At 36.4% G+C, this 23,023-nt stretch overlaps 1 protein-coding gene across 1 annotated transcript in view; it reads left to right on the top strand.

Annotated features, from left to right (window-relative positions):
* Nucleotides 1-23,023, top strand: part of dnah10 (dynein axonemal heavy chain 10) — a 73,717-nt gene that overhangs the window by 39,715 nt on the left and 10,979 nt on the right. Inside the window, exons 45-69 of the mRNA XM_012969076.3 lie at nucleotides 232-377; nucleotides 652-804; nucleotides 971-1,231; nucleotides 1,895-2,067; nucleotides 2,169-2,262; nucleotides 2,702-2,869; nucleotides 3,612-3,800; nucleotides 3,878-4,049; nucleotides 4,437-4,640; nucleotides 5,270-5,350; nucleotides 5,935-6,132; nucleotides 6,361-6,522; nucleotides 7,978-8,152; nucleotides 8,942-9,123; nucleotides 10,731-10,867; nucleotides 11,569-11,786; nucleotides 12,297-12,518; nucleotides 15,207-15,354; nucleotides 15,719-15,998; nucleotides 17,078-17,307; nucleotides 18,506-18,779; nucleotides 18,860-18,964; nucleotides 20,122-20,276; nucleotides 21,724-21,878; nucleotides 22,624-22,807. Coding sequence (XP_012824530.2) covers nucleotides 232-377; nucleotides 652-804; nucleotides 971-1,231; nucleotides 1,895-2,067; nucleotides 2,169-2,262; nucleotides 2,702-2,869; nucleotides 3,612-3,800; nucleotides 3,878-4,049; nucleotides 4,437-4,640; nucleotides 5,270-5,350; nucleotides 5,935-6,132; nucleotides 6,361-6,522; nucleotides 7,978-8,152; nucleotides 8,942-9,123; nucleotides 10,731-10,867; nucleotides 11,569-11,786; nucleotides 12,297-12,518; nucleotides 15,207-15,354; nucleotides 15,719-15,998; nucleotides 17,078-17,307; nucleotides 18,506-18,779; nucleotides 18,860-18,964; nucleotides 20,122-20,276; nucleotides 21,724-21,878; nucleotides 22,624-22,807 — 4,466 coding nt within the window. The remainder of the gene's footprint in view (nucleotides 1-231; nucleotides 378-651; nucleotides 805-970; nucleotides 1,232-1,894; nucleotides 2,068-2,168; nucleotides 2,263-2,701; nucleotides 2,870-3,611; nucleotides 3,801-3,877; nucleotides 4,050-4,436; nucleotides 4,641-5,269; nucleotides 5,351-5,934; nucleotides 6,133-6,360; nucleotides 6,523-7,977; nucleotides 8,153-8,941; nucleotides 9,124-10,730; nucleotides 10,868-11,568; nucleotides 11,787-12,296; nucleotides 12,519-15,206; nucleotides 15,355-15,718; nucleotides 15,999-17,077; nucleotides 17,308-18,505; nucleotides 18,780-18,859; nucleotides 18,965-20,121; nucleotides 20,277-21,723; nucleotides 21,879-22,623; nucleotides 22,808-23,023) is intronic.

Below are 23,023 nucleotides of genomic sequence, written 5' to 3'. Positions count from 1 at the left end.
CAGTGGGTGAGCTTTAGCCTATAGGATAAACCCATGTAAATGGGGCAAAGCCCATGTGAATGGACTTTTCTAGGAGCCTTAAGGAATTTCTTCCCAGAATCCTGTTATGACAGACCTAACAAAGAAACTCTGGCTATTAAAAACTGGGATATGTATGGTCTGTACCCACACATATTTTATACACAAATGTTCCTTTTATTGGCATAATTAGTTATCCAATCTGATTTTCAGTTCCTACTGTGGACACTACTCGCACTACATGGCTTTTGGAGCAAATGGTAAAAATTAAAAGGCCGGTTGTTCTTGTTGGCGAATCTGGGACCTCTAAGACAGCAACTACACTTAATCTCCTGAGAAACCTTAACACTGATGCCACGGTTTGTAACATTTTCATAGACTACTTAAATATCTTTGTTTTGAAATGTATACAGATATGGGATCCCTTATTTGGAAACCTGTTATCCAGAAAACTCTGAATTACAGGAAGGCTGTCTCTCATAGACTCCATAATAAGCAAATAATTCTAATTTTTTAGAAAACATTGAAATCTCAACCATTTATTCATATCTATTCAAATCTCAAAATGGAATAAATGTGTCTTTAGCTGCCATCTAAAGCATTCAGTGCTATTCAGTTTTCATTTTGTTCTAGATGCTTTTGAGCATTAATTTCTCATCTCGAACTACATCCATGGATATCCAAAGAAATCTAGAGGCAAATGTAGAGAAACGTACCAAGGATAATTATGGACCTCCAATGGGAAAACGTTTATTGGTTTTCATGGATGACATGAACATGCCAAAGGTTAGAGTATATCTTGCATTAAAGCATTTTCTTGTGCCATTAGAAACTTTTTGCATCATATTAGTTCCATTTTAGTAAAGTTTAACACTATATATAATTGTATATAATTAAATATATTTCATTTGGTAATATTGTTTTCCTAATTTTTTAATATTTATATGTTTAGGTGGATGAATATGGTACCCAGCAACCCATAGCTCTACTGAAGTTGTTACTTGAGAAGGGTGGCATGTATGATCGTGGCAAAGAGCTGAATTGCAAGTACCTTCGTGACCTTGGATTCATAGCTGCAATGGGCAAAGCTGGTGGGGGCCGTAATGAAGTGGACACAAGATTCATTTCTCTTTTCAGCGTATTTAATGTCCTCTTTCCTTCAGAAGAGTCACTGAGTCTGATTTATTCCTCTATTTTAAAAGGACACACTGCAGTAAGTTTAGTCTATATATATGTGATTAATATGTGATTATATATCTGAAAACATTATTGTGGATGTATAAGCATGCAAAGGCAATGCAAAATACTCGTTTACCTAAATGACCATTAGAAGATTTATAATATTCTAACCAGATGAGGAATAACAAATAAAATAATTAAAATCATTTTTCCCATAATGCATGACAGCAGTCTACAGTGAAATGCAGAAAAAACTATTATTACATATACAAGACATGCCATTGTCATTGCATAATATTCAAAACCAGTACTGTACAACTTTTGCCATGTAGTGGGCCAGTGAGCTGAAATACTGCAAGTTTATGGGCCAAACAATATAAAATGGTGATGTTATATACAGCATTCTATGGAGTGGTTAGTCAGGAAGTGAGCAGCAAAAATACATTAGAAGGTCACTTCTTGCCCGTGGGACAGTTGGACAGCCCTAAATAATGCCATACTATACAGGGTAAAGATATGCACTAGACCTTTTTAAAAGGCATTTTCTGCTTTACTGATTCTTTTGCAAATGTCTAAGTATAGACTTTTACTGTCAGTGGCTAGGAAAAACCTTAGAGCCAGGAAAGTGAATGCATCATTTAAAGCAATCCTTTTAGATCTCTGAATTATTAATCAATAATAATTTTGTCTTCTACAGCTATTTAACGAGGAGGTGCAGGCAATCTGTGACAAGCTTACTTTCTGTACCCTAGAGCTTTATAAAATGATAGTTCGTGACTTACCCCCAACTCCCTCAAAGTTCCATTACATATTTAATCTTCGTGACCTATCACGTGTCTACAATGGCCTGGTCCTTACTACTCCTGAAAGGTAAATAAATGTTTCATACACTCACTACAGACACCTACAGATTTCTTAACAGCCATACAAATTTCATTTGAATGTGATGTGAGTTACAAATTTTATTCCAGATTTCAGACAGTGGCACAGATGGTGCGAGTATGGAGGAATGAGAACCTAAGAGTCTTCCATGACAGACTTGTCAATGAAGAAGATAAGCTTGTGGTAAGTGAAGTTTAGAAAAAAAAAGTAGGTCAGCAAGCTAGTAGCTAATGTTTATGAAATGATGCCCATTTACTTCTTAGAAAGGTAATAGGAATTAACTCGGCAAAAGTGTAGGTGACTAGTGCAAAGGTGTAGTAGCAGGACAAGCAAAGGGCAGTGATAAGGCAGCATGTATTCATTTCTTTACAGAATCAGTAGAGAGCAACTAAATTAGTCAGGTAGGTTTAGAAAAGCATAAAAATGTGGTTATCCTAGTAGATAACCAGATACTAACTCCATTACAGTTTTAACACAAGGAGCCATATGCTGCCATTATTGTAGTGGATTTACTAGAATTTCTTTAATAATATTTGAACTTTACTACTGTTTGGATGTATTGTAGCTGATCAGTTTGAAATAATTGAAACGTCATGAATTTTAATTTTGCTCTAATATAAAGGTACAAGGCCACATAAAGCATTTAATTGAGGAACACTTCCAGGCTTCCCTGGAACATGCCACGAGAGACCCCATTCTATTTGGTGACTATAGAACAGGAATGAGCGAAGGAGAGCCACGAGTATATGAAGACATTCAAGACTATGAAGCTGCTAAAGCTCTCTTTCAGGTGACTAACATTTGGAATCCATTATGCCTCAGTATAAGGAATCTCATATATAAATTATATCAACTTGTTTTCTGTACTGCTTAAATTTGCAGTATATGAATTTGTCTTAAAGGAGAAGGAAAGGTAAAAACTAAGTAAGCTTTATCAGAAAGGTCCGTGTAAATTCAGCCATAAGCACTCACAGAAACGCTGCACTGAGTCCTCTATCAAAAGAAACAGGATTCGTTGTCTCTTTGTTTTCCTGTGCCAGAGACACACAGTTCTCCCCCTCTCCCCTCTCCTGCTCCCCCCTCCCTCAAGAATGCTAAGGACTCCCTCCCACCCCTTAGGAATGTGAATCTGAGCCAATCAGCAGCAAGCTTCCTCATAGTCTTACAAACTGAGCATGTACACTGGTCTTGGTGCAGGAGCGAGGCATTATGGGAACTTTCTTTACAGAGCTCAGCGTTTTTTTCCTATGAGACTTCTGATCATCTGAACAGGAGAGATATAGGGAGACTTACGGGCACTATAGAGAGAACTGAAGGTATGCCTGCAGCTTGAGATTAACTCTTTATTCGCCTTTCCTTCTCCTTTAATCAGGTCAGGTTTTAATGAAGGACAATTAGGTTGTTTGTCCTGGGCATTTTTCGTTTTTATTGGTAAAAGTTTTATATTAATATTTTTTGTACAACTGTTACTTTTGGTCTTTATATTTTGCTATAGTTATATGTATAGTTACCACGGTGAATTTTATTTTTAGGAAATCCTTGAGGAGTACAATGAAAGTAAAACCAAAATGAACCTTGTTCTTTTTGATGATGCACTTGAACATTTAACACGTATTCACCGTATTATCAGGATGGACCGAGGTCACGCATTGCTGGTTGGTGTTGGGGGTTCTGGAAAGCAGTCTCTTGCTAGGCTGGCTGCATATGCTGCAGGATATGAGGTTAGTGCCACTAAAGCTTTCAAACGTGTATCTATTAGGAAGACTATAACACTGATAACAATTTTGTTCTTCACTAGGTGTTTGAAATTGTTCTCAGTCGAGGCTATGGGGAGAACAGTTTCCGTGAAGATCTGAGGAACCTTTACATAAAGCTTGGCTTGGAGAATAAAAAGATGATTTTCCTGTTCACAGATGCTCATGTGGCTGAAGAAGGTTTTCTGGAACTTATCAACAATATGCTAACCTCAGGTGAATTTCACTGCAGTAACTACTTGGAATATCTTGTTTTCATAAAGACCTGCTTAATGCAAATTGCATGACTATACCTGCATTATTAGAAAACCTTAATATGGTTAAATGTTCATGATATTTCCAAACATAAATGCAAGAGTTTCAGTGTTCTGTAATACATTACAATGGGGACCTTAACAGTAAAACATTGTATAACAACAACAGTACTGAGGCTTTAAAACATTTTTATAAACATTTCTGTATTCCTTGTTTTACAGAATCTTCTTCTAAAAGGTTGAGTCATGAAGTATCTCAGCTATGACCATACACAAAACAAATGCCATGTACCTTTGACACAAACTAACTGACTATATTCAAAGTAACATTTTGAGCTTTCTGTTTTAGGAATGGTGCCAGCTCTTTTCCCAGATGATGAAAAGGAATCAGTTCTTAGCCAGATTAGGGATGAGGCTACCAAACATGGTGTTGGTCCTGCCAAAGAAAGCATTTGGCAGTTCTTTGTAAACAAAAGTGCAAACAATCTTCACATTGTACTTGGAATGTCCCCAGTTGGTGACACTTTGAGGACAAGATGCAGGAATTTTCCAGGTAAGCTTTTCATGTTAAATTTGTCATTTAAATGTGGCTATGGAAACCACTACAACAATCTGTTTGTGGTTATTTTGCCTGTACAGGTAAATCCTGTTATCCAGAATGCGTAGGACCTGGGGTTATTTGGTTAAAATAGAGTCTATGAGAGATTGCCTTTTTATAATGCAGAGCTTTCTGTATAATTGGTTTCCCATACCTGTATTGCCTTTTCATATAAGTATTGAGAAGGTATGTACTTTGTGACAGTAAAAATCATGTTACTATGGATACCTGAAATGCCAGGATATTTTTTTTTAAATATTTTGCCTTAACTAAATTCTTATCTTATGGTACTGTACTGTAAGGGTGGCCATAATTGGTAAGATTGTGTGGTCGCCAAATGAGCAGATCTACTCAGGCCCGGATTTGTGGAGAGGCCACAAAGGCCTGGGCCTAGGGCGGCAGAAATTTAGGGGCAGCATGCTGCCCCGCCGCAAGTTTTTGAATTTTGCTCCCATACGGAGCAATGGGGACCTCTCCCCACTGCTCCGTAAGGGAGTTTAAATGTATGCTATGCGCACTCGGGGAGTGGGTGGGGGCTTCCACATGCGCACTCAGATCTCATTCAAACTTTCTGTTTCTTCAAGGTTTGGTTAATAACACTGGTATAGACTGGTTTTTGCCTTGGCCACCCCAAGCTTTATATGCAGTTGCCAATTCATTTTTGGGTAAGTACAGTCTATTGCAAAATATTGCCTATGGTAGGTTCTATAAATTATTTATTTAAAAAAAAAGTTCTGTTTCAGTTCACAAACCACATCTCAGTTTTACAAATGTCATAAATAAATATAGTATTCATTTATTAGTGGTTATAGTGAGAAAGGGGTTTTTACTCCTATAAGATATTCTGTGATATGCCTTTTCATATCTTTATCTCTGTATTTGCTTTCGTATTACTTGAATTTAGCTTGTTTAACTCTATTTAGTAAATATTCTAATATAATTTGAGGGTATCTAACTCAGTTTGAAGTTTTTTAAATAGTCTATTTCTATTTGTAGTCAAGCTAAACAATGTGCCCAGTTAGATTTGTGATGAAAAACAATCATTGTGATTTATTCCATGAAAACGTAAAAGTCTGAAACTCAATTTTGAGAAGACTTTTTGTGAGTTAAATCTGCCCGTAGCCACCTATCAGCACATTTAACTCATGAGAAAATTAAAAAAGTACAAAAAGACGTCTATAAGAATTTAGTGTGGTCATTATAAAACCAGTTTTATGCCTAATTTGTTTGTAAACTGTGTGCATTTTAGGAGACAATTCACTGATCCCATCACAACATTCAGAACCTGTCACTGGCCATGTTGTTATGGTGCATGATTCTGTTGGCAAATTCAGCAAAAAGTTTCAGCAGAAACTAAGGCGCAGCAATTATGTCACTCCAAAAAATTACCTTGACTTCATCAACACTTACTCAAGGCTATTAGAAGAGAAGAACCAATATAACTTGGGTATGTTATGGTTTCCCAGAAGTAAAGGGAATGAAGATAATTTAGTAAAGGGACACATAAAAATGGTACTGTTGAGAGTTTTAAAAATTTGTTTGGATTGTACTGTTAGAAACACAACACTTTACTACTGTATACTGCAGTAATTTTGCCATCATCAATTATTCTATTTGTGTTCAATGATATACTGTAGGTGCAAATATTACATTTACAAATTCTCTATTATAATAGCACAATGCAAGCGTCTAGAAGGGGGTCTGGACAAACTGAAAGAAGCCACTGTTCAGCTGGCCGAGTTGAACGTTAAGTTGGCAGAGCAGAAAGTGGTCTTAGCTGAGAAGTCCTCTGCATGTGAAGCTCTTTTGGATGAGATCTCAACCAATACAACAATAGGTTAGTAAGTACACAGACAAAAAGTACCATGTACTTCTTTTGCCATATAGTGTAAACTGTGCATGCTGTACTTCCAGTGGTTTAAGTGGTATAGGTGATCTGATAACATTCTGCACTGAGATAGGGATTAGAGGAATAAATTGGAAACTATGCGCAGCATGCAGGTGCCAGGGAACTAAAATGAAGATTTAGTACCACTTACATTTTCTAAACCAGTGCTGAAGATTTTACTTCTTAGCCAAGTAAGTAATGTATTTTATCAGGCTTACAGATAGATATGTCCACAAGTGGAGAGTACTTTTTCCTTATTTATGAAAGTATAATTCAATAATAATAAATGTTATATGCTTTTATGGCTATCTTCATTGAAGGTCAAAGTGTTCTGCTGACTGTGAAAGCCAATTTTCATGCATTATAAATAAAAAGGGAATAGGTAAAGGAATGTTTCATTTTATGTAAGAGAAATGCATGTTGCTTTTCAGCTACAACCAGAATCCCAAGACAGCTAAACCTTATATAGCTGTTGCTAAAATACTATAGAGCCCTGCTTTAGGACATTACAGGACTAAATTATAAATCTCTTAATTGCACTAGTGCAGATACCGATCGCAACCAATCAGCAATTCATTTTGATCAGAGTACTTCAAGCTGCAAAACAAGTGACAATATTTGATTGCTATAGATAACTGCGTGGATGCAATTTAAAACTTGTGCCTGTCTGAATGTTGAGGCTATATGTATGACTTTCTTGTGGTGTTTAAATGGCAAGAGAATGTCAAAGAAAATGCAGTGCAGGCCCCCTATTAATGTCTTTCTTCCTACTATGTAAAATCACTTTAGGAAAGTTCCCCAAACTATGAGCAGTTGCTCACAGTTAGGGGAGAGGAGGTTACCAGCATGCCTCCCTCCACCCCACATGAATACAGCACTTCAGAGTAGAGGCAACACTGTGCTCTGGAGAGCAACAACCAGCAACAACAGAACCTGCACCTGTTTTTTGCACCTTGCCCCACTGTCTATAAATGAGTTCTACAGTAAGCTTCATTTGGTTTCTAACTATAGGCAAACATCATCATGTAGAAAAAGGCACGTGTGATGACATTTTTTGGTTCTTTTTTGTTGTCTACATTCTTTATCAGTTTATTAAACTTTTGGGATCTGAAATGTGCCGTCAGTCATTTACTAATAGCCTATATCTGAGCTGTTTTATCAACCATTCGGTTTAAGTACATTTGACCCACATTGTGCATTTTTTATATCTTAATGTAAACAGGTTAGGTTAGGCTTGAATCACACTGAATCTGTTGCTTTGTTTTGTATAAAACCTGGAAATAGAATAATATGTTGGGATTTCTGTAATCAATTTATTTTAATAAAATTCACATGGTTTTCTGTCTCACTGTATTAATCCCTTTGGGAATAAATTGTATTAAACCTATGCCTCTTTTATTGCAGCTGAGGAAAAAAGGAAGCTTGCTGAGGAGAAAGCTGCAGAAATAGAAGAACAAAATAAAGTTATCGCAGTAGAGAAGCAAGAGGCAGAAAGTGCCTTGGCAGAAGCTCTGCCCATATTAGAAGCAGCCAAACTTGAACTACAGAAACTGGACAAGTCGGATGTGACAGAGATTAGGTAACAATCAGTCCCTGCAGTGGCCTGTGAAAGATCACAGTGCCCTAGTTTTGCTGTTAGGGCTTGCACCTCAGGGGTGTATTTATATTTTCATTTGTTTCTTCTGTTAACATTAGGGGAATGGCACAACGGGAGATTTGTTGCACGCTGTTAAATCTGACCTACCGCGGGCGACAAATCTCCCATGAATACTTTCCCATCACTGATAAAGTTAATTGCCAATGGCAAAACATACGTGGGGCTTTGTTTTCCAAAGACACCTGAACTTTTCTTGTTTTTTATGACCTTAGTTTTAATGTCCCTTTAACTTTTAAATGTAATGTTTCTCCTCATGTAATTGCCATATATTGAAACTATATGAAGTAAATCCTTCCTCCTACCTTTATGCTTTGCAAAGGAAGTTGTAAGTACATTATTTGGCCTTTGGAAATGGAAATCTTTTTGATTTGGGTTTTGTTGTACATGAGTGTCTTTACAAGTATTATGTGTAATTTAAAGAGATAGCAAACATTTTTTGGTATATGTGTTATGCACCAGCATGGTAAGCATAGTCACTCACTAATGCAATTTTGGAGGGAAATTGCTGTTGTTTTATTTACAGTGCTTGATGTGTACATCTGTTACTTTCAGCATTTGCATTATATATTCTGCATTCCTTGGCATGACTGGAATGATTTGTTCTAATAATTACTGATGCATGTGCTTTGCAAATCTTGATTTGTTTGCTGTAATATAGTTTCATATTAAATCACAATTTCTTCCCTTAATAATTGTTTTTGTTTTTTCTAGGTCTTTTGCCAAACCCCCACGAGCAGTTCAGGTTGTTTGTGAGTGCATCCTAGTAATGAGAGGTTACAAGGAGATAAGCTGGAAGAGTGCAAAGGGAATGATGTCTGACCCCAGCTTCCTGAAATCTCTCATGGAAATAGATTTTGATGCAATAACCCAGCATCAAGTAAAAGCTGTCAGAGGTAACATCTTTTTTTAACATTTCCTAAATAATTCACTTGGAATAAGAAGAGATTTCTGTTCTCAAGGATCTTTACATTTCATTTTTGGCCTTTGCTTCTTTGAAATTCATTATAAGACTTGCTTTGTCACTTTGGGTTAGTTGCATCGCTGCTCATCTTCATTTTTGTGTGAGGCAGATATTTTCTATAGACTTAAAAAGAACACTACCACATTTTTGTGCTGCAGACAAAACAACAGATGACTGAACAGAGTAAGTTATTAATAGAACATCTTCCAGAAATCTCAGGCCTGCAGCTTCAATCAATTGTTTTCTTCCTTTGCTTCAAGTTACCCCTCCCACCACTCTACTTATTCTAATTATGGCTTATCCATTGTGTGGCCATGTAAATGTAAGGACGGGAATCATTTGTCTTTCAAGCATACCAAATATTTGATACTTCTATGATCCTGTGGGATTATTGCTCAGTTGTAAAGGGAAGCTGTTTTGTTTTATGAAAGCAAAGATATAAAAGCAGTCACATGATTACCAAGAAACGTACTTCACTATACAAACAGAAAATAATTGTTTATGATATTTTCCAGTACAAGTAAAAAGTAATAGATATAGAATGCTGTAAGAAAAAGGCATACCTTCTCATATTAAGGTTCATATTTGCGTTACCATATTTCCTATGTTAACTGAGCCATCCTCCTCAAAGGAATATTTGGTATAGTAATGTTTGCATGACACTAGAGAAGGGGAAGGAACAATTTTAATAAGATAGAGTGACAGTCCACTGAAAACCTGAAATGGATCACTTAACCATAAATACAAACCTACATGAAGAGGAATCTTGTGTAGTTCATAAATATGTATACCACATTGTGTGAGGGCAATAATAATGTCAAAAAGAAGGTCTTTTATGGTTGTAGATCTAGCAACCAGGTCATTACATAGATCACCAGGCTCTCAGATAAGCATGCATTAAGTAAAAGCAGAATAAAAATAATTTACATGGTCTTATTTAGAACAGGTGTCTTTATTCTAGGCATATGCATTTATAAGAAATGTAAGACTAAAAGTAGAACTTTAAATACAAACATGATTATACATCATTTATAGAAACTCTACAACAAATTAGAGTTATATAAGAGCATACACAAGAATCTTGTGAAATTAGGGTTGCATAAGCAAATTAGGGTTCAGATTCAGTTCAGTATTTGACCAGATCATTTTACAAAGAATTTGGGATTTGGCCAGATCTCTGTAGTTGACATATGAGGCCCTTAGAACCAAGTTGAAAGAAAAAACATTGAAAAGCATATTTATAGAAATTATTACAGAGCAACCAGAGTCATGGCCCCAGACACGCTGCCCTGAGACTTCAGCTAGGGCAGCAAATACAACCATATGTGAAGAAGCAGGCACTCAGTAAGCAGTCATCGAGGCAGTGGCCGCTTCAACACATAGTAGTAAAAATGTTTATGTACATATAACCAAATAACTTAAAAAATGTATTGCTTTGAAATTGACTTTCCTCTTCTATTCAGAATCAATGCATTTATACCTTTTTGCTTGTCTTAACAATTTTGTCAACAATGTTGTCTAAGTTTAATTTCTCTTTAGGTTTCTTGAAGACTCTAAATACAACATTTGAAGAGATGGAGGCTATTAGTAAGGCAGGTTTAGGGATGCTAAAGTTTGTGGAGGCTGTAATGGGTTACTGTGATGTGGCAAAGGAAATCAAGCCGAAAAGAGAAAAGGTATGGCTAAATAATTATGTAACTGCAAAATGGTGATCACTTACTCCTTACCTGGGCCCAGCAATCCATTTCTGTTAAAGCTGCTAACTGGCCTCATGGTAGGAGCACCTCTGGCAGCATTGCGCTCAGAGGAAAAGCAGTCTTTTTCAATCTCATTACCTGTAAGCCTGCTTCTTAAAATCAACATTTATGCAATTTTTTTTCCATGGTGTAAATTAGCGTTTTAAATTACTGAGGCAAAGTTGTTGCAGGCGGAGTGAAAATGTAATATGCCTCAGAAATTCTATAACCTATAACCAGTGAACAAAGATCACAAACAAAAGGATGCCCACATTATAGTTATTATGCAATGTTACCCTACCAGCAGAAAATAGAATATAAATAAGAAAACAGACTCTGCTATAATAGATATCTTGAACCCTGCAGCCATTTGTACACATGCTGCAGTTACAGAGGAAATAAATCTAGACTTTGGAGCAAGAATCACAAAACATGTAAAAATCATACCCACATAGATCATTTTATTACCTCATTTTTTGCATGTACCCTACCTGCTGGTAACTTTTTTACATGTATGTATCTACATTCCTCGAAACACCGTTATTAAGTATGAACATAACCAAGTGCTCTATAAAATCTAAAGAAAATTGTGCTTTTTTTTATCACACTGTAAATACTAATTTCAGATTAATGTAATTTAGGTGGCAAAACTTGAACGTAATTATTACATGAGCAAACGTGACTTGGAAAAGATACAGGCTGAGCTTTCCACGATTCAAAATGAGCTCAAAGCACTGGGAGAAAAATATGAGGCTGCAATAACAGAAAAGCAGAAACTGCAAGAAGAAGCAGAAGTTATGGAACGGCGACTGATAGCAGCTGATAAACTCATCTCTGGTTTAGGATCTGAGAATAAAAGGTACATTAAAAATATACACTTAATTATTCATGGCTGGGTGTGATAAATTATTTTCCTGCACTATTTTTAAAACTGTGCACAGAGAACTGGTTGCAACAACTATCAGTACTCTGTGTAGTTTCAGATGTTTTCTTAAAACTCACCTTATGTACAAGCCCCCTTAGAAAAGTATTTTCTAACACATTTGCCTTTTAACATGACACCTTGCTGTTCCTAACTGTGTCCAAATAAAAACTCTTCATGAACTTAATAGCAACTGTACTAGCCTCCAACTTAAATTGATACATAAAGTTTTACAGTTACATACTTTTATACATGCTGGCTTGAACCTCATTTCATCAGTCTTTCTGTCAAATGATTTTTATATGTTTGTGTATAGTGCTGTGGAATATGCTGCTGCTTTATAAATGACTAATAATTATAAATATACAATAATGTAGCACTAGACACAATATTCTAATAATGTAGAATATGTTGATCAACAGAATTATTATTTTGATTGTGTCTTAGATGGACAAATGATTTAGAAGAGTTGAAGGTTCGTAGAGTGAAGTTACTTGGAGATTGTTTGCTTTGCTCTGCATTTTTGAGCTATGAAGGTGCCTTCAACTGGGACTTTCGCAAAGAGATGGTGTATACAGAATGGCAGCAGGATATCCTAGCTCGTGAGATACCTTTAAGCCAGCCCTTTAGGATTGAAAGTCTCCTAACGGATGATGTTGAAATTAGCAGGTAAGAAAAATATTCTCTGGAGCAATTTCTTTTTTTCTCAGACACATATGTATTTTGCCTTCTAGTGCACCGTGAAAGAAGTTTGCGTGGTTTATTTTTAGTTTCAGGTAAATTTAGTAGAGATGCAGGATTATAGAAATAGATTTATGTATCAGTAAACAATTTATTCAGTCAACAAATGATTAAGTATATTAATTAAGTAACGATAACCAGCAAAAATTCTGGCATTGAGCAACATAGAGGCAGAGGATACAAGATATACTATCTTTGAAAACTTCTGTTATTTTTATTGTGACTGTAAGGTCTTGTGAGTAGGGCCCTCTAATCCTATTGTTACTTTGTAACCCTTGTTTGTTAAATTATAGTAAGAACCCTGTTCATGTATAACATGCTGCGTAAATTGCTGGGGCAATAAATAAATAAATAAATAAATAAAGGATGACAATAATGGTGAAATTAGTCTTGTCAAATTTTATTGCACTTATTCATTTTACTTTTGCAATGGAAAATAGCGTTGTTGTACAGTTTAGATATTAAACTTATCCTTATCCAGCATTCCAAAGTAAGTAGAGAGAGTTTTTTTTTTAATTAAAATGTATTAATCTATGAGCCACAACAGCTCCTTTGTCATCAACCATATTAAAAATGTTTGCATTTTGGGATCCTGGATACCTAGAAGGCATAGGGGCCAATTCACTAAAGGTTGTTAATGCTTAACGCATAGTTTTTTGTGTTAAAAAGTGTGCGATAATTAAGTACCGATTCATCAGTCATTTTGCATGCGTTACTACTCATAACGCATGTGCAAAAAACGCATTATCGCAAAGCGTTATTTCCATCACATAGCGTTAATTGTCGAATAGAAATAATACTAATGATTCACGAACATATATGAAGCGTTAAACGCGTGAAATATTGTGGTAATCTGTGCTAATATTAACACCTACTTGGAGTAGGCAGTATTTAAAAAACATTGCGGTTCGTGAGCGTTTGGCAAGACAAGATGGAGTTTGCAGTCGGATTTTTGTTGGCTTGTGAAGAAGAGGTCCAAGTATGTGATTGCCCTAGAGTGATGCATCCTAGAGTTTTCAGGGAAATGGTAATTTTCATAACGCTAGTTTTCAGAAAGTAATGGTTATGTGCGTAATAGTGTGTGCTAATAGTGCGTGCTACGAAATAACGCATAAATATATAGCATGGTTTAAAATATTGCTTAAAAATGTCATCGCCAGATAAATAACGACAATAACATTGCATCTTAATTCAGACAAGTGAATCGATCGTTAATTAGCAAAATATAAGAAGTGATAATATTTTTAACACATGCTATAAATATCACTCGTTTTTTAGGGTTTATTAGATGGTCTTGGAATTATGCAGTGTTGCAATTCTCAGTGGCTCTGTTAAAACACAGGGGCAATAATTATCTCAAAAATATTTTTGGTTTGGTCCATATTGCATAGGTGCTGAGGCATATAGGCATATAGCTAAGGATTCTGTAATGTTACTGGGGTCAAAATATCTTTATGTAGGGTAATTGAGGGAGTAATGTGTGCCCTTGACAGATACACCAAAAAATAAAATGCCCTTGTCTTTGTCCTATAGTTTATATTAAGAGTTATAGAAACAGCCACATCTGACATGTCAGTCCTTAAAAACTATGCCATATAGAGTAAACCAAGAGTGTATTATTGCTTTGTATTAGGTTGTAAACATCTCCATATTTCAGCTGCTCTTCTAGTCGCAAGTTGATCTAGCTTTATAGATTCATGACCAGTAATTACTCCATTCTGTATTTGGAGCTTGTCCAAGGTAGGGTCAAGGATAGTATTAAAGTTTATTGGATTAAGAATCCATGGAGGTGGTGGTGGAATGTGCATATTGGCAGTTTTTCTTTGGTATTTCTTAAAACTGATTATCCCCATAAATTAATACAAAATTACCTTTTGTCAGTTTTAAGGGAATGCCTTTTAAGTAGAATGAAATGTTTAAATGAGTAATAGCTTAGCTCAAAATAAAAGTAGAATACAGTCATGTTTGGCCTCGGTTTAGGTGACAAAGCTTGTTGCAAGCCTCCATTATCAAGCTGATTCTCTGTTCTGTCACTGCTGTGCACTCCCAAAGCTTCCAGAAATATTTAATAATAGAAAGCTCTGCCTTGACATCTTTAGTTTTTATGCTGATCAGATTGGTTCAAGCATCATCAATGGACCCCTGTAGGTTAGCAGCTCTTGCACATTAAATTCTTTGTGGGCATGATGCTAAAGCTGATAGCACCTAAAGAGATTAGTGTGACATCTGCTGTGTCTTGTTGTCATCCTTTCATCTTTAGCAAACTTCTGTAGGCATGTAGAGGCCCCAGACCTTTATTTTGCCCCACAAGGGTGTAGGGTTTAACTTTAGATTCCAAAAATTCATTTTGGACTGTATTTTTGCTAGTTGAAAACAGCAGTAAACAGTAAACAGTAAACAGCAGGCTGACAGCGGACCTTTCTTCAAAATAATCTATAGACTTCCCCCACAATGTCACTCATATGAAATGAGCAAAGATTGCAGCACCACTAATATTACCAATACTACAGTGCCTATAAATGGTGCAAATTCCTCATTAACAATATGTATTATTCTTACCCTTCTTGTACTGTTTCATGGTTTTATGACACTAAGAAATATTTGGGTTCGGTTTAGATGGGGATCTGAAGGGCTGCCCCCTGATGAACTCTCAATACAGAATGGAATATTGACTACTAGAGCAAGTCGCTTCCCTCTGTGTATAGATCCTCAACAACAAGCACTGAACTGGATCAAGAGGAAAGAGGAAAAAAACAATCTTAAGGTGAGTACAGCATTACTGGAATCCTTTATTTGCATTTTGCCTGTTTTATTATTTTGAAGGTCTAATTTTAGCAGCTAAAACCAAATCTTTTGCTATCCCTCTCATTCCAAAGTCATTTTGAGGACAGTAGGATAGTGCAAGTCTCTGTACATGTTATCATTTATGAATGACTGGGTCTATTAACTATGTAGTAAAGTTTCCCCTAGAATGATTATTAATCATGTAGCATATTTATAGCAGCCCTTTGTAACAGGTTATCATTTGGTCTGTATATATTTTCTTTATTTGTATCTTTGTTATACTAAAACTCATTATGTTTTTGCCATACAATACCTGACATTTGCTGTGTTTTTTATTTTTACAGATTTCTTCATTTAATGATCCAGATTTTCTAAAACAACTAGAAATGGCCATCAAGTATGGTTTCCCATTTCTCTTTCAAGATGTGGATGAATATATAGACCCTGTTATTGACAATGTATTAGAGAAGAATATTAAGGGTGCCCAAGGCCGTCAGTTTATCATTCTAGGGGACAAGGAGGTTGATTATGACCCTAATTTTAAATTGTATCTTAACACCAAGCTTTCAAACCCCAAGTATTCACCTTCTGTGTTTGGGAAGGCAATGGTCATCAACTACACAGGTAAGAATGAAATAATGTTGCTGTATGGGATTTCTTCCATTACTAGAAAAACTGCAGGGAAAATGTGCTCAGATAACTTATATAACCATTGTTAAGTTTCACCTAGATGGAAAATTATTTTTATACCATGGCAGAAAGACAGTCAGGATAGCAAATAATAGAAATGAGTCAAAGACCATGTTCTGAATATAAATATACACTAAACAGTGACATCTTAAAACGTATGCCCATGTAACTTCATAAGCCTTATACAAAGATCCAAATCTGGCATATATTTCAGTAGTCCCGAGACCTACAATGCACAGCATGAAGATATATATATACTGCTCATCCATGTAGTAACAAAAATCAAATATTCTAAGAAATTTTCCCAAGACACAAACAAGAGAGCTGTTCAATTAATTAAACACTAGAGATCCAAGAAATCCAGGTATTGCCCAAATCCCAGCACTTTTTGCAGAGTTTGGATTTTTTTTTTCAATCCTAAGAGGCGGATTTTAATATTTCAAGGTTGAGGTGAAAAAATAAGCAGCAACAAAACGCACTGGTAAAAACATGACCGAATATTCACGTTGCATTTTTTGTGTAGAAAAAAGCAAAAACCACATTGTTCCATTTACTTTCAGTGAGGCTGAAAATCTGGAATGTTTTTTATATAAACCCGGAACTGGAAAATATTTTACTTGCTGGGTTTTTCCAGGCAACTATTCACTTGTTTTTAAAAATAAAAAATGACCATTCAAGATTTCAGAAAATTCTTGTGTGTATATTTGTTGTTTTTCACTTGGGTTTTTCTTAGAACTGAGAAAAAGGAGGGCCAACTCGATGTTTGATACTAAGTAATGAAATCAGTGATCCTATTTTGAGAAACACACTGGACTTTGCTACTGTAGAACTTTTTGTTCTTGTGCGATGCAACTCTTGTGTCGGACATTTGGTATTTGGTGAATCCAAAATGTATAGATTTAGTGCATATCTGTTATATAGTAAATAACAAATGACGTGCACAGCTGGTTGTAGCTCATAAATGAAGTTGATCATGTAGTATTCTGCATATTTTTTCCTTTTGCACTTGCCAGTCACACTGAAAGGTCTGGAAGATCAGTTACTCAGTGTAATTGTTGGCTTTGAAAGAAGAGAGCTGGAGGAGCAAAGGGAGAATCTCATCCAAGAAACTAGTGAAAATAAAAAATTGTTAAAGGACTTGGAGGACTCATTGTTGCGAGAGCTGGCCACATCTACAGGAAACATGCTGGATAATGTAGAACTGGTTCATACACTTGAAGAAACCAAAGCTAAAGCTACTGAGGTAACAATTCATTGGGGAATTGGGCTTCAGGGCACACAAAGCCCTTAACTATGTTTAAAGGGCTAGTTCTCCTTTAAAGGAACTATTGAGTGTAAAAATAAAATAGTAAAAAAAGTAGATAGACTGTGCAAATTAAAAATAAATGTTTTTATATAGTTAGCCAAAAATGTAATCTATAAAGGCTTCAGTGAGCAGATGTCTAACGTAATAGCCAGAACACAACTTCCTCCTTTGTATCTTTCTAACCTATTAGTCAGTCAGTGACTTGATGGGAGGTCACATGGGACATTTTTGTGTTTTCTTTTGATTGTGACCTGTGTACTCAGGAAGCTAACTGAATTATTATGTCCCACTTGGATCCCCTTTAAAGGACATGCAAAGCCTACACTTTCCTGCAATGTATATAAGTTGAGCACATCTCCTCCACCAAAATGGCATCATTTGTACTGCATATATCCCCTCTGTTTGCCAGCACTATCACATTTTCCTAAAACAAATAGCAACTTTCACCCAGTGGCTAATTTCCCTGATATTGACACATCATCAGTGGTAATGACAGCATATGTGCTTTGTAAAGTCCATTCAGTCAAGTATGCAGGCTTACACAGGCAGAACTTTCTTTGATAAGTTCTGAGTTGATTGAGCACTGGTTAAGCTGAGTTCAGACAAGGTTCAGAGAAACAAATAAGCAGACAGCTAGAACAGAGTTTCTATTGGAACCAGAAGTGCCATCTCTTCATTGGCTGTTAGACTGGAGGGTGTGTTTAGTAATCTGAGCTGGAAAGAACTGAGCATGCTCAGTAGCCAACAGTCAAAGTAAATTCCTGAGGGAGGGGGCAGAGTGGGTTATAGGAGGAGAAGGAATCCCAAGTGATTAAGGGGATACTGTAGTCTTACTATTAAGCTTTGAACAAACGGAGTAGCAGGCATTTAAAGATTTCAAAGAGCCCCCTTATATTAGCTGGCCCTAAGATGGTGTCAATAGTGCATATCTGCTTCACACTGTCTATGGCCAAGGGACTCTCTGGGCTTACACCAGTGACCAGCATTCTTTCATATTATTACATTTTTCTAATGGATAAATTCTTTCTCTCTCCTATAACATTTTAGAAACAAAGGCAATAAAATAGATGTGCTTTCCAGAGAAGAAAGTAAATTATTATTATCAGAAAAATAACATTTATTTAAATGATTTAAGGTGTCTGAAAAACTCAAACTAGCTGAAAAAACAGCAGTTGACATCGATAAGCTAAGGGACGGTTACCGGCCAGCCGCAAAGCGAGGTGCCATCTTGTTCTTCGTCCTCTCAGAGATGGCACTGGTAAATTCAATGTACCAGTACTCGCTGTCATCATTCCTAGCTGTTTTTGATCACTCTCTGCGCAAGTCTTTGCCTGATGGTATACTAATGAAACGACTGAAAAACATTATGGATACCTTGACTTACAATGTATACAACTATGGATGTACAGGTCAGTCTGTTTTTAATATGTTTGTAATGCAATTTTCTTTGTCTATGCATATCCACAGCCTAACAATATTCTCCTTTCAGGCTTATTTGAGAAACATAAACTGTTGTTCTCTTTCAATATGACTGTCAAGATAGAACAGGCTGATGGTAGGGTCCCACAGGAGGAATTAGACTTTTTCTTAAAAGGTAAGAAAACCTGACTTTAAGATTGCATCTAAATCTTAAGACTGCTCTAGTGTAAACATTTACTGGTGCAGAAGTAGAAGTCATCATGATTAGACAAACACCAAAGCCTGAGCACAGTATACCTTTCATGGACATAATGTATATGATGGCACTGCCTGCACACACCCCTATTTTGTTGTTTGGAATCAGCTGTTTCGTAGCAGCATGTGTTTTTCTCCATAGTTGCTCTATCATTACCTTAGCTTCCTTTCCATAGGCAACACTAGCATGCCTAACTATATTTGTTATGCATACCTGCTACTGCATGTGTCCCAGCTCTCTGTGTCTCTAAGATCTCTGTAATATCAGGGCATTGGGTCAGTCATTTTAATTATGCCTAAGCATCATGGGATATTTTGTAACCCAAAAAGTATGCCCTTGTGGAAGTAACTGCTTTTAGAATTCTTTGTATCCATTATTAAATTAAGTAATTATTTCTTATTGTAGCTACTGGTAAATGCATTTATTTAAACATACAGTACATATGTTGATAGATAATTTCATTGTTCCAAGTTGTTAAAGGGTTTGACTTAGAAGCCTAACAAATACATAGTTTTACCTTTTAGTTGTGTGCTGTTAGATATCTATTTTAGAGTTAGATTTTATTGCATCGCTTTGATAAGTGACCACCATGGATATTATTATTTTTATTATTTTATTAAGGTTATATTTGTTTGTTTTCGTAACAACACAACGCAAAATAAACAGGCAATGCTATGATAGTACAAAGTGGGTCCTGTGACCCAGTATTACAGCGATAGAGCAGTACCTACAACAATACAAAGGATAATCGAATTAAATACCCTGTAATTAGTTTGGAACAGTATATAGCAAGTGTTGGATATATCAATCCATTTCAAGGGTAGTGCAGTGATATAAAGGGTCTTTAGTAGAAATCAAGTGACTGTATAGGTCACTCATCACATCTTCCCACATATTGTCATTTAAATGGTGGATATCACCTTCCCATTAACGTTTAGATGTTGTAGATGGAGCACCTACAGATAGATAGAAGTACCCAGTACAAGTCAGATCCCCCTTGAATTTTTTACTATGTCGGTAAAGATCATTTTTGGAGTCTTGCCTTAGGACATTCTTGTTTTTCCCCCTGCCTATAGGTAATATCTCATTGGAGAAAAGCAAGAGAAAGAAACCTTGTTCCTGGATACCTGACCAAGGATGGGAGGATATTATACGACTATCAGAACTGTTCCCGTCCATGTTTGGCTCTCTTCCTAGTGATGTGGAGAGGTGTGAAGCAGAATGGAAAGCTGTAAGTCATACTTTCCTTTGACAGATAAAAGAGCTTGTTTACTATGGAACTTGCTATTTTCTACCCACAATGCAACATTCTTTCCTAGAATTACAGCTTAATGATGCCTGCCACTACCCACAGTGTCCTCTTATGTGGCAAAATAGGTGCGGTGTTTTGTGTTTGGCATTTAAATAAGCACAGTTCTATGCCACTCATTGTGCCTAGTGCTGTGTCTACTTGCTAAACATTCCGAGCATGCTTTGCTCAAACACACTTTTATACTAAGGTAAATAGATTCATACAATTATTCTTGACCATCCACACAGCAGTAATTTTTTATCCTGCAATTGCCAGAATGTTTTCTTTAAAAGAAGTCAAGCTTTAGGGTCTGATTTACTAATCCACGAATCCGAATTCCGAATGGGAAAAAATCGGATAGGAAACTAACATTTTGCGACTTTTTTGTATTTTTGTGATTTTTTTTGTCACTGTCGCGACTTTTTCGTAGCCGTTACGACTTTCGCGAATTGTCGCGACTTTTGCATAGCCATTATGACTTTCATGAATTGTTGCGACTTTTGCATAGCCATTATGACTTTCGTGAATTGTCGCGACTTTTGCATAGCCATTATGACTCTCGTGAATTGTCGCGACTTTTGCATAACCATTACGACTAGCGAATTGTCGCGATTTTTTCGTATTGAGCGCTCGAAAAATTTGCGACAATTCGCGAAAAAGTCGCAAAATACTGATCAGTACGAAAAAAACGCATTCGGACGCTTTTCTGACGTTCGTGGATTAGTAAATGTGCCCCTTAGTGTGCTTAATGGTGTGCTCGCTGCTGCTGACATTTTTTATCTGATCTGTTGGTCTTAAAAACCCATAGCCATTTTGAGAGACATTAGAGGTCATATATGAAATGGAAGACAAGAGTGCAAATTTGATGCAATCCACAATTTTTATTGCACTTTGAGCCCTTCCTTCAGTGCTAGTAAAATTTGCCAATGGTTGGCCAGAGGAGGTACGTAGGAATACCCCCTACATCCACCTACCCCTCTGAAAGTTAGGGAGCTTTTTTTTTAATCTGGAGCAAGGCCCCTTTGTGGGGGGGTGTAGGGCTACAGCAGGGGCCCCTTGGGCTGCACACCCCCCCCCCCCCCCCCCCCCAGTCTGACCCTGATAGAAAGGCTCATGCAGAAAAAAGAAATCTTAAAAAAAGTTATTTCCTTCTTCTTTCAGTTAAACTTTAGATACCATGTATTACCTTGGTAAAAAAAAAAACAGCAAGAGAAAAGAAATGTAATGTATCCGATGATGTGATGATTTCTTCATTAGATGGTGAATTGCAAGTACGGGTATTCATTTTGTATACATGCATCTGAAATATTGTCATGTTGTTGTTGCTCCTGTTCTTTTAATGGGTTCCTAACTTCCTAACTAAAACCCTTATATTTCTATGCTAAAGTGGTATGACCTGGATACTCTGGAGCAGTACCCGTACCCTCTTGGCTACAATGATAAGCTTTCCGACTTTCAAAAATTGCTACTGCTACGCTGTTTTAGAGTTGACCGTGTTTACAGAGCTGTCAGTGACTATGTCACAGTTACTATGGGAGAGAAGTAAGTTACCTTATTATTTCATGACTGATTAAAAACTAGTTAAAATTCTTTTTAACTTTTTTTGAGAAAAAAAAGTAGTTGAAATAGCAAAGAATCATTTTCAAAAGGCATATTCTCTTCTACCTACTGCTAGTTCTGGCCCTGACTACTACTGGTATTGATCAGTGTGTAGTGTTATTAAGTGAATATATTTCCTTAGTTTTTAGTACTCAAACCTTTCTGGTATGAGTTGAAAGAGATGCCTAGAATGAGTGCATATTGGCTGTTGTAGTATTGGCATTGTGTAGAATTGAAACAGGACTTTTATAAATAGGAGATGCTGGAAAAAAAACAGATTTAATGTTATAAAGTGCATTACTTCTTGGGCATATTTACCTATAAATGTCTGAAATCTAGGTAAATGTATTTTTAATCTGACTGCATGCTCTTGCATTCATGCAATTCTGATTACTGTAAAACTTACAGTGGAGCCGGCCTGACCAGACTATCAGAATGAAACTCCACTGGGAGATACTGTGGTAGCAGCAGGAGCACAATGTTTTGTGCAAGATCCTTATTTAGATTTTATAGTCTGTTAACCATTTCATTGCTGGGAAGTAGCACAGTAATTGCCAGATACTAAGACGGAATAAACGGTTCTTGTAATACACAGTTCCAAAAGTCATTAATATTTTATTTACCGTGTGACATCTAAAGTGTATTCCAAGGATTTTTCTTTTACTGCTTTTTTTGTTGCTTTTCGTAGATATGTGCAACCACCAGTCATAAGCTTTGAAGCTATATTTGAACAGAGTGTTCCTACATCGCCCATTGTATTTATCCTAAGCCCAGGTTCTGACCCTGCTAGTGACCTCATGAAGCTGGCAGAAAGGTCAGGGTTTGGAGGTAACCGTCTGAAATTCCTTGCCATGGGGCAGGGGCAAGAGAAGGTAAGTCATGTGTTAAATAGATAGATAGATATACTGTGTGTTTTAATTAAACTAAATCATAGACATAGGATCCCATGAGCCATATCCATGTTTCTACCAGCAATCTTTGGATGGAATGAGCAGTTTTTGGTGGAATTGTATTTGATATGCTGTGCTTTACAGTAAAGTAGAAATACCAGTGTTACTTGACATCTTAATGATCTGGGGTTTCTTTGC

The sequence above is a fragment of the Xenopus tropicalis genome, chromosome 1 (assembly GCF_000004195.4).
Source record: "Xenopus tropicalis strain Nigerian chromosome 1, UCB_Xtro_10.0, whole genome shotgun sequence".
Lineage (NCBI taxonomy): Eukaryota > Metazoa > Chordata > Amphibia > Anura > Pipidae > Xenopus > Xenopus tropicalis.
The sequence above is the reverse complement of the archived record's forward strand: the minus strand, read 5'-3'. Positions and strand labels throughout refer to the sequence as shown.